Raw genomic sequence first — 13,242 nt, 5'->3', positions numbered from 1 at the left:
ATGATTGGAAATTTAATAAAGAACATTGTTAAATAATAACAAAGTACTTGTAAGCAACTCAGGCTTTGAACCCACCATATTTCTTGTATTTCTCCCACTCACTCTCACCTTCTGCCTTCAGAGAACAAAACCAAGGGTGGAAAAAAAATTAAGCTTATGCTTAGCCACCCTGAAACCAGGCAGTTTCCCTTTCCTATGCTATAAAAATGTTCTGACAATTTCCTCAAAATAATCAGTTGACTTCCCTAAGCCTCGGTTTATAAGAATTTTAAGTGGGGACAACTCCTACCTTACAGAGCTTATGTTAGGATTATAGGAATATATATATATATATATATATATATGTGTGTGTGTGATATCTAGTAAGGGTGCTCAGTGAATCATACCTTCACTCCAACCAAAAAGTGATAACTCTTCGAAACTGGTACAGCATATAAAAACTCATATTATCATACTTCCCAGAACAAGTTATTTTTGTTCAATTCTTATCTTAGTTACGAAACGTTAAGTTCCTCATAATTCCATCTCTTTCAGCGAGCGACCTAACAAAGTTTTACGTAGAGTAAGCACCCAATATTTCTAAATTAATTTTCTGAATTCTGTATCTTTAGACACAAGAATACACTATAAAAGAAATGTTAATAACTCAAGTAATGCTGACTGCCTCTTAGAGATCATCATTTTAAAATAATGTGTTATGCTACCATTTTAAAACTATCATGACAGTAAAGGGAACACAAAAACAGCACAGGATCCATTCGGGTCTTTTTTTTAATTAAAAGTGATAAGTTATAATGCCTAACATTAAAAAACCTTTTCCCCTATAAAAAAAAAAAAATCTTTTCCCTTCTAACAGTGAAACTTTCACTAAAGGAAATAATCAATCTCCTTTCTCCCCCCAGCCACCTCTGGTGGGTACCAAAGAAACCATAGGGTGAAAGTAAGTGAAACTAATCACTAGCAAGTGAAGTGAAGGAAGAGAGATGAGGGAAAGATAAAAGGCTGCAACCAAAATTTAAACCCAGCATATTAAACATTTTATTTCTTTCATCAAACAGCCTCTATTTCAATGTTTCTAAGAGAACAAGAAAAACAATCAGTTTTTTTTTTTAGACTATCTTTATCTTAGCCAGAAAGACTTTAATGTTCTAAAGCACAAATGGAATTGTTGCCTTTTTCCAAAAGGAGTAACTAGGTTCTACTACTTCTCCACAAGATGTGCATCTCTCCAGTGTTCTATAACTAAAATCTGTGGATGCAGTGGAATCAAAAGCACTACAAAGCACCAACTCCTTTTTGTTTCCTTGACAAACAGATGAGAAACTCAGTCAAGGTGGTTTGTGCAACGGTGTTAAGTTTTTGAGTAATTTTTTTTTTACTAAGGTCTCTGAGCTCCTTCTACACATTAAAAAACCTCATGTAGTCTTAGTTCTCAGACGAAATTTTAAAACAACTAACCCAAAATATCCCCTTCGGACTTTTTAAAGTACTGCTGTAGAACACTAAACACTTGGGAAAAGTGAGAAAAAAAAAAAGATTAAAAAAAAAGATCATAACTTGGGCTTCCCTGGTGGCGCAGTGGTTGAGAATCCACTGCCAATGCAGGGGACACGGGTTCGAGCCCTGGTCCGGAAGGATCCCACATTCCGCGGAGCAACTGGGTCCGTGCACCACAACTACTGAGCCTGCTCTGGAGCTCGCGAGCCACAACTGCTGAGGCCCATGTGCCTGGAGCCTGTGCTCCGCAACAAGAGAAGCCACCGCAATGAGAAGCGGGCGCACAGCAAGGAGCGGCCCCAGCTCGTCGCAACTGAAGGGGGCCCACGCACAGCAACAGAGACCCAAAGCAGCCAAAAAATTAATTAATTAATTTTAAAAAAAAGAGCCTCACAGCCCCTTCAGCCCCCTCTTTATCTTCCCACCAGCTGGCTTCACACTTGCAAATTGGTTTCCATCACCTGCCTGGTAGACAGAGGCTATTGCCAGCTGTACCTTGAATCCGGAGACCAGGGTGTTAGGAATCTTGGAATTGTAGCTTTCTCTGTCCATGACTGATGCCAGGGGGGTTAAAAAAATTAATTAATTAATTTAAAAATAAAAATTTAAAAAAAGATCATAACTGAATGACAAAAGCTTAGGAGAAAAGGGAGTTTGGATGCATCTATTATTTATTAGTTTATGAAAGGCAGGAAGCCAAATCACTAAAAATAAAATCAGAAGTCTCCACTCCCGAAGAAATTACACACATACATACACTCACCCCTTCTCTACCAACAGAACTGAAATTTTGGGGTGGCCTGTTTAAGGAAATGTTAATATTAGTAATTTTCCATTGGAAATGGAAAATTCCAATGGAATTTTCAAGATATTTCCACACCACAAAATCACTTGAAGTTTGTCAATACTGTTTCACACTTTGATTTATGGGACTGCTTATTTGCTATATAATTTAACATTTAGCTTACTATGGGATGTACAGCAAAAGAATGTTTTACATATTGCTTTAAATCCACCTAAGGCCATGTATATAATACAACCCTTCTGCATTTGAGAGATAAAGCAGCTAAATGAAGAATATAACAACTGCTTGTGAAGTCTCATAATACACATTAAAAGGCTCATTTAGTACACACCATTACAATAATTACATGTAATAATTACGGTAGCTCATGTTTTGAAACACTGTCAGAAAACATGGAAATTACCTACATCTCTATGAACCTAGGGCAATGGATGGAAGAAAAGGTGACCTAGGCATCCAAAGGGCAGAGAGAATATTGATTATGCAATAATTTTACAACTGGGAATTATAACAGACCTAATGCCTAACTAATCCAGAAGTGTCATTAAACCTAAACCAAGAGTAGAAATATGCAAGAGATCAAAATAGATTTATTACTTCTTTGGGGAGCTGAAAGTTTACCTTGAACCTCAGAAAGAACCAAACACAATAACACATTAGACCAAGTAAATAGAAAGAGGTATCTGAAATACCAGAATGCCCCAGAGCCTTCTCTCTGGACCTCTTCTCTATCTATACTTATTACTCTGTCTTACTACACTTACTTCTCTATCTACACTTACTTCCTAGTACATCTCTTCCAGGCTGATGGCTCTAAGGACAATTTACATACTAAGCAGATACCCTGTGGTGATTGTCGCACAACTTTGTGAATATACTAAAACAAATGAATTGTACACTTCAAATGAGTGAAGTCTGTCAATAAATGTCAACTCTTTCTAGTCACTCAGCCAAAAAAACCCCAGAGTCATTCTTGATAACTCTCCTCTCTTACCCCACATTTAATTCATCTAGAAAGCCGTTTGGATCTACCTTCAAAACAGATCTAGAATTAAATTACTTCTTATAACTTTCACAAGCTTGTCCAAACCACCAATATTTTATCCCAGGATTACTTCAATAGCCACCTACTGGCATCCCTGTTTCTGCAGCAACTAGAATGATCTTTTAAACACAGAAATCTGTTCACATCACTTCTCTGCCCCATCTCATTCAAAATAAAAGCCCAAGAATGCCTATAAAATTCTTTGTGATCTGCCCCTTCTGCCGTATCACCCACCATAATCTCTGAGTTCATCTGCTAATCCTTACTTTCACTACTCCTTTCCAGCCACAAAAGCTTTCTTGTTGTTCCTTCAACTCACCAGGCACACTCTAACCTCAAGATCTTTGTATTTTTCTGTTCTTTGTCTTGGAACATTCTCCTGTCACACTCTCCTATCTATATTGCCTATACCTCACTTTCCTGCTCAAATGTCACATTCTCAGTGAGGCCTTCCCTTAGCACCTAATTTAAAACTACAAACTCTTGTAACACTCTGTATTCCCCTTCCCTGCTTTATATTTCTTTTTAGCACTCCTAATATTTTTTACCTTTTAATATATTTAATATTTTGTTTGTTTGGTGCTTGTCTCCTCTTCTGACAGTATAGGCTCTGAGAGGACAAAAATTTTTCTCTATTTTTATTCACCTGCTTGTGTCCCCAGCGCCTGGCACAGTAGGTATTCAATAAATATTTGTTAAAAGAACTGAATGTAAACTAGGGATTTATAAGCAAAATTCACCTAGAAACTTAAAGAATTTGTACCTAGTCCACCTACATTTGTATACATGTGACATGTGATTAAAAAGCTATGGCAGGGACTTCCCCAGTGGCGCAGTGGTTATGAATCCGCCTGCCAATGCAGGGGACAGGGGTTCGATCCCTGGTCTGGGAAGATCCCACATGCCGCGGAGCAACTTGGCCCGTGAGCCACAACTACCAAGCCTGCGCTCTAGAGTCCACGAGCCACAACTACTGAGCCCGTGTGCTACAACTACTGAAACCCGTGCACCTAGAGCCCATGCTCCACAACAAGAGAAGCCAGGGCAATGAGAAGCCCGCGCATCGCAACGAAGAATAGCCCCTGCTCGCCGCAACTAGAGAAAGCCCGCGCGCAGCAACGAAGACACAACACAGCCAAAAAAATAAGTAAATAAAATAAAATAATTAAAAAAAAAAAAAAGCTATGGCAGTACTGTTATACTCTGTATGTGTAGCCAACATATCTGCTACAAAGGATGAATTACAAGGAAAGTAAACAGTTAAAGGAATAGCTACATTTCAGATACCAGAGCTGCAGAAAATAGTTCCAGACCCTCAGATTTGTGCAATATCAAATACAAGATTATAGATTTCACTCTCCACTGACCAATGGAGGTACCAGTGTGGTACCCCAAACTTTTTGCCACCAAAAAAATCCTTCTATTATTTAATCTAAAACACCTAACATTTAGAAATTTTTATCAAGTAGACAACTTTAGTAACTAACATGTTCAATTTGTTCTCCTTTTTAATTATAAATGACTATCAGAACTTCAAGTCTATACAAGATAATCAGTTTTCCCACAGAAAGCAAAAATAAAAACAAAAATATCCACAAAGCTGCAAAATCTAGACATTATAGTTAATCTGCATGGCCTAATATTGTAGAAAATATTTTATGAATAGGAAAGGCTGTGTAGTACAGTGGCTAAGAGCGTATGCTCTAAATCAAGAATGCCTGGGTTGAATCCCGGATCCACCACTTATTAGCTCTCTAACCATGGGCAAGTTACTCAACCTCTCAGTGCCTCTGTTTTCCCATCTGTAAAGTGGGGATCATAACAATACCTACTTCAAAGAAGTATGAAGATTGAATGAATTAATACATGCAAAATGCTTGGAACAGTGCCTGGCACATAATAAGCACTGGATAAAAGTTAGCTAGAAAATTATTACCATCTTCACGGTCCATTCAAGGATCTGAGAAACCACTGCCGTACATCAAAAATAGTAAATTGCACTTTTCGAATTCTCTGCAACAAATTAGTCCTGTATTAAGAGATTTTTTTTTTTTGGTCAGTCCATGTTTATATAACAGTTTCTCTTGTGGAGAAAATACCAGATTGTACTGAGATTTGCTTCAAATGAGGAGGAGGAGAAGGGAAAGTAAAGGGGACAGAAGAAAAAAGATCGGCCATTAAAATAACTACTGGGACTTCCCTGGTGGAGCAGTGGTTAAGAATCCACCTGCCAGTGCAGGGGACACGGGTTCGAGCCCTGTTCTGGGAAGGTCCCACATGCTGTGGAGCAACTAAGCCCATGGGCCACAACTACTGAGCCTGCGCTCTACAGCCCACGAGCCACAACTCCTGAAGCCCGCGTGCCTAGAGCCCGTGCTCCGCAACAAGAGAAGCCACCGCAATGAGAAGCCGGCGCACCGCAACGAAGAGTAGCCCCCGCTCGCCGCAACTAGACAAAGCCCGCGCACAGCAATTAAGACCCAACGCAGCCAAAAATAAATTAATTGATTAATTAAAAAAAAAGAGATAACTACTGAAGTGGGGTGATCAGTGGTGGCGGGAATGTTATTACTTTTCTAATCTTGTACATACTTCAAGTTCGTACCAAAAACAGCTGAAGGGAAATCTTAACAGCTTTTCTGCTCTACAAATGATTCTACTTTCCTATAACCCCCTTTTCTTCAAAAACTCATTTCAATTCTCATACACCTTCTAAAACAGACCAGCCCATTCAATGGTTAGAAGCAAAACAACTTGGAGATATCATGAACACAGTATTTTCCATTTTGTCCTACTAGTTCTTCAGAGAACTTGCTAATTCACTACAGAAAGGCTGATCCAAATCATCTCCCCCCGACTGGGAATGTAATTTCCAGCACTGTTCCCAAAACAAAGTAATTATTTCAAATAGTCAGGACCTTAAGACTATCTACATCATCGCTGTCATCATAATAATCTGAACATATACATATATGCTAGGACCTACACTAAAATACTTGCATTATCTTCTTAAGTCTAGACAACAAGCCTATGAGAGATAATTATCTCTACTCACAGATCATAAATTGAGACTCACAGTTTAAGTACTGTGCCCAGGTATTAACTGATGGAATTAAGATTTGAACCTAGGTCTAATTCTAAAGTCTGTGTTTTTCTACTTTTCCATACTGATTTCCATATTACATTAAAAATGGGACGGATGAACAAAATACAGAAATGACAGTCTAGTCAAATTGCACATCAAGCTCATATAAGAGCCATATTTTGAAACTGCCAACAACCATACCTATCATTTCTTTTACTAAATTATAAACGCTGCCTTCTGATAAACAGAAATTAAAACAATTCAAGTTCTTGATTAACTATTCCACAAAATTATATTGGCAAATATTTATTGATTACTTATTGTATGCCAAACACTGTTCTAGTTGCTTGGGGATGTAGCAGCAAAGAAGACATAGCCCTGTCATCCGGTGGAAGAAAATAAATAGTAAGCATATAAACAAATAAATAAGGTAATTTCATATACTGAAAATAAAGTGATGTGTTAGAATGCAAGTGAAGGAACCATGTTAAATAAGATCATTAGGGAAGGCCTTTCTGAGGAGGTAATATTTGAGCTTGGATCTAAATGATGGGAAGATAGGATCGGAAGAAGCCTGAGAGGTAGTAGGCAGGGCAGGTGGTGTAGGAACTTGTAGACCTTTTACTTGTAGTAAAAAGAAGTTTAACCCTTAAAGCCTGTTGCAATGGGATATCACTGAAGGATTTTAAAGCACAGAAATGACATCGGTTTAGGCTACAGAAAGATCACTTTTGAAAAATAATAGCAATGGAAGCTTCAATCAAACAAATTAAAACAAGTCTGAAAAAAATCAGTAGAACCCACCATGGAGTGTGTCTTCAGGAAGACTACTTGCCTTCTCTAAGTTATTTCCTTTATTGTTTTTTTAATTTTTATTTATTTATTTTTTGGCCATACTGCACAGCTTGCGGGCTCTCAGTTCCCCGACCAGGGATTGAACCTGGGCCACGGCAGTGAAAGCCCGGAATCCTAACCACTAGGCCACCAGAGAACTCCCTAAATTATTTCCTTTAAAGTGAACAAAAGTCTCTTATTACACATTATGAAATAAAGGATAAAAATGAAAATATCTCAGAAAGAGTTAACAGTTACTTAAACTCACACTGAGGTCTAAATATAAATTACTAAATAATGGATGTCAAAAGAAAAAAAGGAGAAGCAAAAGGGGCATCAGGAAAATGGGACAGAAAGGCTGGGAATGCCAAAGACACCTATTTCATAAATTTGCCTAAAGCTGACTTAAAAACCAAACTCGAACTAAAATAATTCTAACACCAATCTCCTGAATATTTCTCTCAAAAGGCTTTACTTACAATAAGATAAACGATGTTCACTCAATGTAAATATAAAACAACTACAAATTACCCTTAACCATTTTAGAAAGTTAAGTTGCATTCCACCAGACAAAAAAAAAAATCAGGTTTATAGAAAGCCAAAAGCATTTAACTATACAAACTATATATAATGCACTTCAAATGAAGTACTGTCTTCCTAGAGCAATCATTTTTTTCACTCTTAAAATATCAACAAGGGAAATAAGCTCAGGCACAATATCAAAAGTAGAGGCAGAAAAATTCTGGCTGCAGTGTATCTCGTTATCGCTGACTGGAAAAAATACTGTAATTGCATTTGTAATCCCACAGGCAGGGATGGCGACCAACTTATCCTTGCAAATGATGTAACCATACAGTTAAAGCACCAGAGCCCAAAGGGAGGAAAAGTAAAAATGTTTTAAAACAGGAAGAAAAATATGTTTAAGGAGAATACGTCCTCAGGCTTGAGCACTGCTTGCTACCACTGGTGTACCAAAAACATTAAAGAATAATCATGAAAACATTACTTTACAAAGTTAAATGTGGCCACTGTCATCTGATATGATGGAGTCAAATCCCAACTCCACCATTTTACTGTATAAACTTAAGCAGCTTACTTAACATTTCTGAGGCTTAGTTTCCACATCTGTAAATCAATTATTAAAAAATCTACTTCTTAGTGTTAGTTTAAGGTATAATGAGATACTATATATATTGTAAATGACAAAGGGCTGGGCACATAGTAGATACTTACTATGTGACTCTTTGATAATGACTGGTACTTGATATTGTATGTTCTAATTTTATCTCTTGGAAAGAAGTAACTTTGATCTGTTATTGGTAAATATAGGTAATCCTGCCTTGGTTATACAACCCTTTCTGCATATATTATTCAAAGAGCCACAAAACATCTCTCCCAACAATAACTTTATACACAAATGATTTGAAGTTTGGGGTCTATGATTTTGTAAGTTTTATCCATCTGTTACCTAAAAGTAAACACAAATTAAAACACTATAGGGTCAATAGCAAAAGTGGAATAAGAAGAATAAGTGGACGATGGGTCTCACTGGTGACATGCCATAGACAGGAAGCAACAACAGACCTAAAATTCAAATAGATATACATGGATTTAGGGTCAACCCTCTCTTCTCAGCAGGAAGCAACAAATGACTTCTCCACACTTTGTCCTAAAAAATCTGAAATTTTCTGCAAACAAGCCATGCTTCCTGACAGTCTAACAGACCTCTTTTCTGCAGTAACGCAGCAAAGTGAAAAAAACTCCACGATGTAGACAAAAAAACAATTAACTGGGGTAAAAAAGTAGTACCTATTCAAAAAGCACACTTCCTGATTCTTTGTTTTGATTACCTATGAAACCAATTCCTATTCTTTAAAAAGGTATCTGAACTGGTTGAGAAGTAGCCGGATATGTTTTCCATTTTATGGTGTTAGTGGCGATACTGACTACGGTTGTTTCCGGTCAGTATCAAGAAGCCTGTATTTTACCGCAGCAAATATAGCTACAAAAACCTCTCAGGTGGTCGCCTCAGCTCTATGTGGAGCTCACGTTACCTCTTCATCTAGGTAAGGCCCTTCTAATTACACATCACAAGTTTTAGGTCAGTGGAAAATAGAATGGTCCCACATATTCCAGCGAAATAGGTGCATTTACTACTGCTTAAACCATAGCGTGTCTATCATCAGGAAAACAAGAAATCATTAACACGTCAGGGCCTATAAGAAATAAACGGACGCGACAATTTCTGTGAAGGTTCAGTAAAAACAACATCACCTTACAAGGCTCTAAAACAACATGTAAATCTCAACAGACTTGGGCCCAACGGCCCAAGGTCACACCAAGTCAGTCGCTATAAAATCCAAGAAATGATAAGCCTCCTGCAGTTCAGGACAATCCTGGCTAGGAATAGGGTCTGAGAGTTTGGGTACACTCTGGTCGAAGATTTAATATTAACAACCCCAACCGAATGCAGCGGCTCCACAGGGAAACCCTAAGCGTTTCGGGTAGTATTTCCTTCCATCCCCCGTCTTCCCTTCCCTAGTCACCCCTCAACACTCACATCTCCGGAGCCACTTCATCCAATGGTAGACGATAGTAGTGTGGTGTTTCTTGTTCTCTATACACCAAGACGACAGGCCTTGAATAGATTCCATGGTGTTAGTTACCGACTGGAATTTTCGATCCAACGAGGACTCCAGAGCCCCTGCCGAAGAGGCCGACGAGGAGGAGGCCTTACTGCCGCCTCCGCCGCCGCCGGCCGCCATCTTCCCGGTTTGCACAAGCGCTGCTGCTCCTCTGGCGGCCGCGGCGGCGGCGGCGACGGCGGCGGGAGCGGGCAAAACAATCACTGCGAGTGCGTGAAAGCCGCAGGTGGGGAGGGAGGCCAGGGGGTGGGGATGGTGCACGCGCTAGGCTCTTCTGGAGGTAGAACGGGAGGACCAGTTGCTGGGCACGCTGGCGGCTCCTACACGCTGCAAAGAGGGGCTGCGGGTTTCGAAGGTTTATCGGAATTGTTCAAGGGATTGTGTTTAAACCAGTCAGTAATCACGGAAGAATTAAGCAGAAAACAGGTCCTGCAAAGCCTTTCTAAACGCCTAGCCCGGAAATTAATGGTTTTATACTCTTCGGCTCTCAACGCTTAAGGCCCTTCCCCACACTCCTCTAAGAGCGGGCATGAATATCTTAAAGTTAATACTACCCGACTGCCCCTTCAGATGCAGAAATCTTTCTCTCTCCTTTAGATCCTCTAGAACAGAAAGGCCCAAGGCTACCTAGTCAGGATTTTTTTTGCAACGCAATAGCAGCAAAGGGACAGCAACACTACCGCGCACGCGCTGCTTGGCCCCGCCCCCCTGCTTCCTTCTCAACCTAGAAAAAGCAGAGGGAGGTGTGATGGCGGGGCAATCTGGCCAATCAAGTGAGAAGAACGAGAAGCGCGCGCAGAAGCCCACAAGCCCCAAGGGCTAAGGAGGCGTTCGATTATTCGTGCGCCTGCGCAGCAGGCCAGCGCGTAGCGGGTTGGGAGGAAAAACGGGGAGAGACGGGTGGGAGAGGGAGTTGGTCAAACTAAGGAGAGGTTGAGGGAGGGGCTTCACCGCTCCGCCCCGCGTTTTGCTTCCTAGCGAGGTGTCTCTCTTGGGGCTGTCCAGCTCACACAGCAAGGCCGAGAAACTCCCACCGCTCAGCGGCCACTGTTATTTTCTGGCACCTGCAGCTGCCGCCGCTGCTAATTCCTCGGGGCACCAACGCGCCACAAAGTCGCTGGCAGCCATCTTGCAGTGCCTCAGAGGATGCGCATGCGCCAGCTCAAGCGAGCCATTCACTACGCAGACTCCCAGACCAAACAATTTTTTACACTCCCCTGGGACGATAACACTCACAGCCACTTGACTTTTTGGATTATAGGAAGAGGAAGTAAATGAAGTGAAACGAAAATTTTCCCCGTAGAATTTTCGAGACGCGGAAACAATAAATGGCAAGATGTGATCTCACCTTCGCCAGTTATGATACAGTCTCACAATTGCATAATACATTATAGTTTACAAAAGCCTTAGATATTTATTGTTACATTGATTAGCACAACCTAGATTAACCGTGCAATTGCATATGCCTATGTAAATCCTCTGGGCAGATTTGGAGACTTCTTTGTTCCACTGAACACATGCAGTTAGTGTATTTTAATTCTTTCACATCTTCCCAGTAGACTTACGTTTTTTGAGGCAGGGAACCTGTTTTGTCAAGCTCACATATAGTATTTGTTAATTCAACAAAAAGTTGTTGAACGTCTTGTGCCAAGTACAGTTTTAGATGTGGGGGAGTAACATAGCAAAATAGACAAAAATCCCTTTCAGCTGGGGCTTATTGGCAGCAGACCATAAAAAATATATATCAGGGAGTAATAAGTTCTATGAAGTAGCATGAAGCAGGGTAAGGAAGAGAGAGGGGTTGTGTGTGTGGTCCTTAAGGGAATGGGAATGGTGGTTTGGTGATCAAGGAAGGCTTCTGGAAGGAAGTGATACTTGATCTGAATGTTGAGCACAAGGTAACCAAGCAAATATGGGGGAGGGGGAGAAAAACATGCTGACAGGTGGAACAGCAAGTGTAAAGGACCTAAAACAGGAATGTCTTGATATATTAGAGGAAGAACAAGGAGGCCATTGTGGCTAGAGAAGAAGACAAGTGATAGAATATGAGATCTGAGAGGTGAAGGGAGAGAGTTCATGTAGGGCCTGGAAGGCCACTGTAAAGACTTTGGCTTTTAACTTTGAGGTGGGGAACACTTAGGCAGAGCAGTTTTAAGCAGAAAAGTTACATAGCATTCTTTTTAAAAGATTACGTTGGTTGCTATGTTGAAAGTAGACTGACTGCAGAGCCACCAGTTAAGGAGGCTATTGGAGTAATCCAGACAAGGAAATGATGGTGGCTTCTACTAGCATGGCAAAAAAAAAAAAGAGAAGTGGCGTCAGATCCTGGATATAGTTTGAAGGTAGAGCCGAAAGGATTGCTCGTGGACTTGAGGGGAATATGAGAAGAAGAAAAAAAAAAGAGTCAAATATGACACCAAGGTTTCTGACCTGATTAACTAGAACAGTGTTTCTCAGCCTTTTTTTCCATTGCTGTTGACCCTAAAGATTCTTCTTAGATATTTTTTCCTATTCCCTCAACCCCCATGAAATGTTAATGCCACAGTTATATTGTATATCTGTTTATGTACTGTCTGTATATTTGTGCTTTATACAAGAGTAAGCATGAAGTTTACTTTTTATTCAATGCAGAGTTAAGAGTGACTAAAATCTTTATTAAAAATTAAAAAAAAATTTTTTTAATAGAGACTGCAGCTTTAAATTTATTTTATTTTTATTTATTTATGGCTGTGTTGAGTCTTCGTTTCTGTGCAAGGGCTTTCTCTAGTTGTGGCAAGCGGGGGCCACTCTTCATCACGGTGCGCAGGCCTCTCACTATCGCAGCCTCTCTTGTTGCGGAGCACGGGCTCCAGAGGCGCAGGCTCAGTAATTGTGGCTCACGGGCCCAGCTGCTCCACGGCATGTGGGATCTTCCCAGACCAGGGCTCGAACCCGTGTCCCCTGCATTGGCAGGCAGATTCTCAACCACTGCGCCACCAGGGAAGCCCCTAAAAAAAAAAAATTTTTTTTTTTTGATGTCTTTCTTCCATTGAATTCTTTTTTTTTTTTTTTTGATATTTATTTATTTATTTGGTTGTGCCAGGTCAGTTGCGGCTCGTGGACTTCTTAGTTGTGGCATGCAAACTCTTAGTTGCGGCATGCATGTGGGATCTAGTTCCATGACGAGGGATCGAACCCGGGCCCCCTGCATTGGGAGCGCGGAGTCTTATCCACTGCACCACCAGGGAAGTCCCGAAACTTAAAAAATTTTAATGCTAATAATATTTAACTTTATAACTGTATTTGCTGAGTAAACTTTAATGTAATTTATGTATATAAATTGTAATTCACT

At 40.2% G+C, this 13,242-nt stretch overlaps 1 protein-coding gene across 11 annotated transcripts in view; it reads right to left on the bottom strand.

Moving 5' to 3' along the window:
- Positions 1–10,727, bottom strand: part of RPRD2 (regulation of nuclear pre-mRNA domain containing 2) — an 85,667-nt gene extending 74,940 nt beyond the window's left edge. For 9 of the 11 annotated variants that reach the window (XM_036855898.1, XM_036855889.1, XM_036855906.1 and 6 more), the window contains exon 1: positions 9,827–10,031. In XM_036855898.1, coding sequence (XP_036711793.1) covers positions 9,827–10,031 — 205 coding nt within the window. Of the gene's footprint in view, positions 1–9,826 lie in introns of all 11 variants that reach the window. The other 2 variants (XM_036855881.1, XM_036855871.1) reach the window with 2 other exon arrangements.
- Positions 10,728–13,242: the final 2,515 nt, after the last annotated feature.

The sequence above is a fragment of the Balaenoptera musculus genome, chromosome 1, assembly GCF_009873245.2.
Source record: "Balaenoptera musculus isolate JJ_BM4_2016_0621 chromosome 1, mBalMus1.pri.v3, whole genome shotgun sequence".
NCBI classification, from domain to species: domain Eukaryota; kingdom Metazoa; phylum Chordata; class Mammalia; order Artiodactyla; family Balaenopteridae; genus Balaenoptera; species Balaenoptera musculus.
Note: the sequence above shows the minus strand (reverse complement) of the source record. Positions and strands in the feature narration are given on the sequence as shown.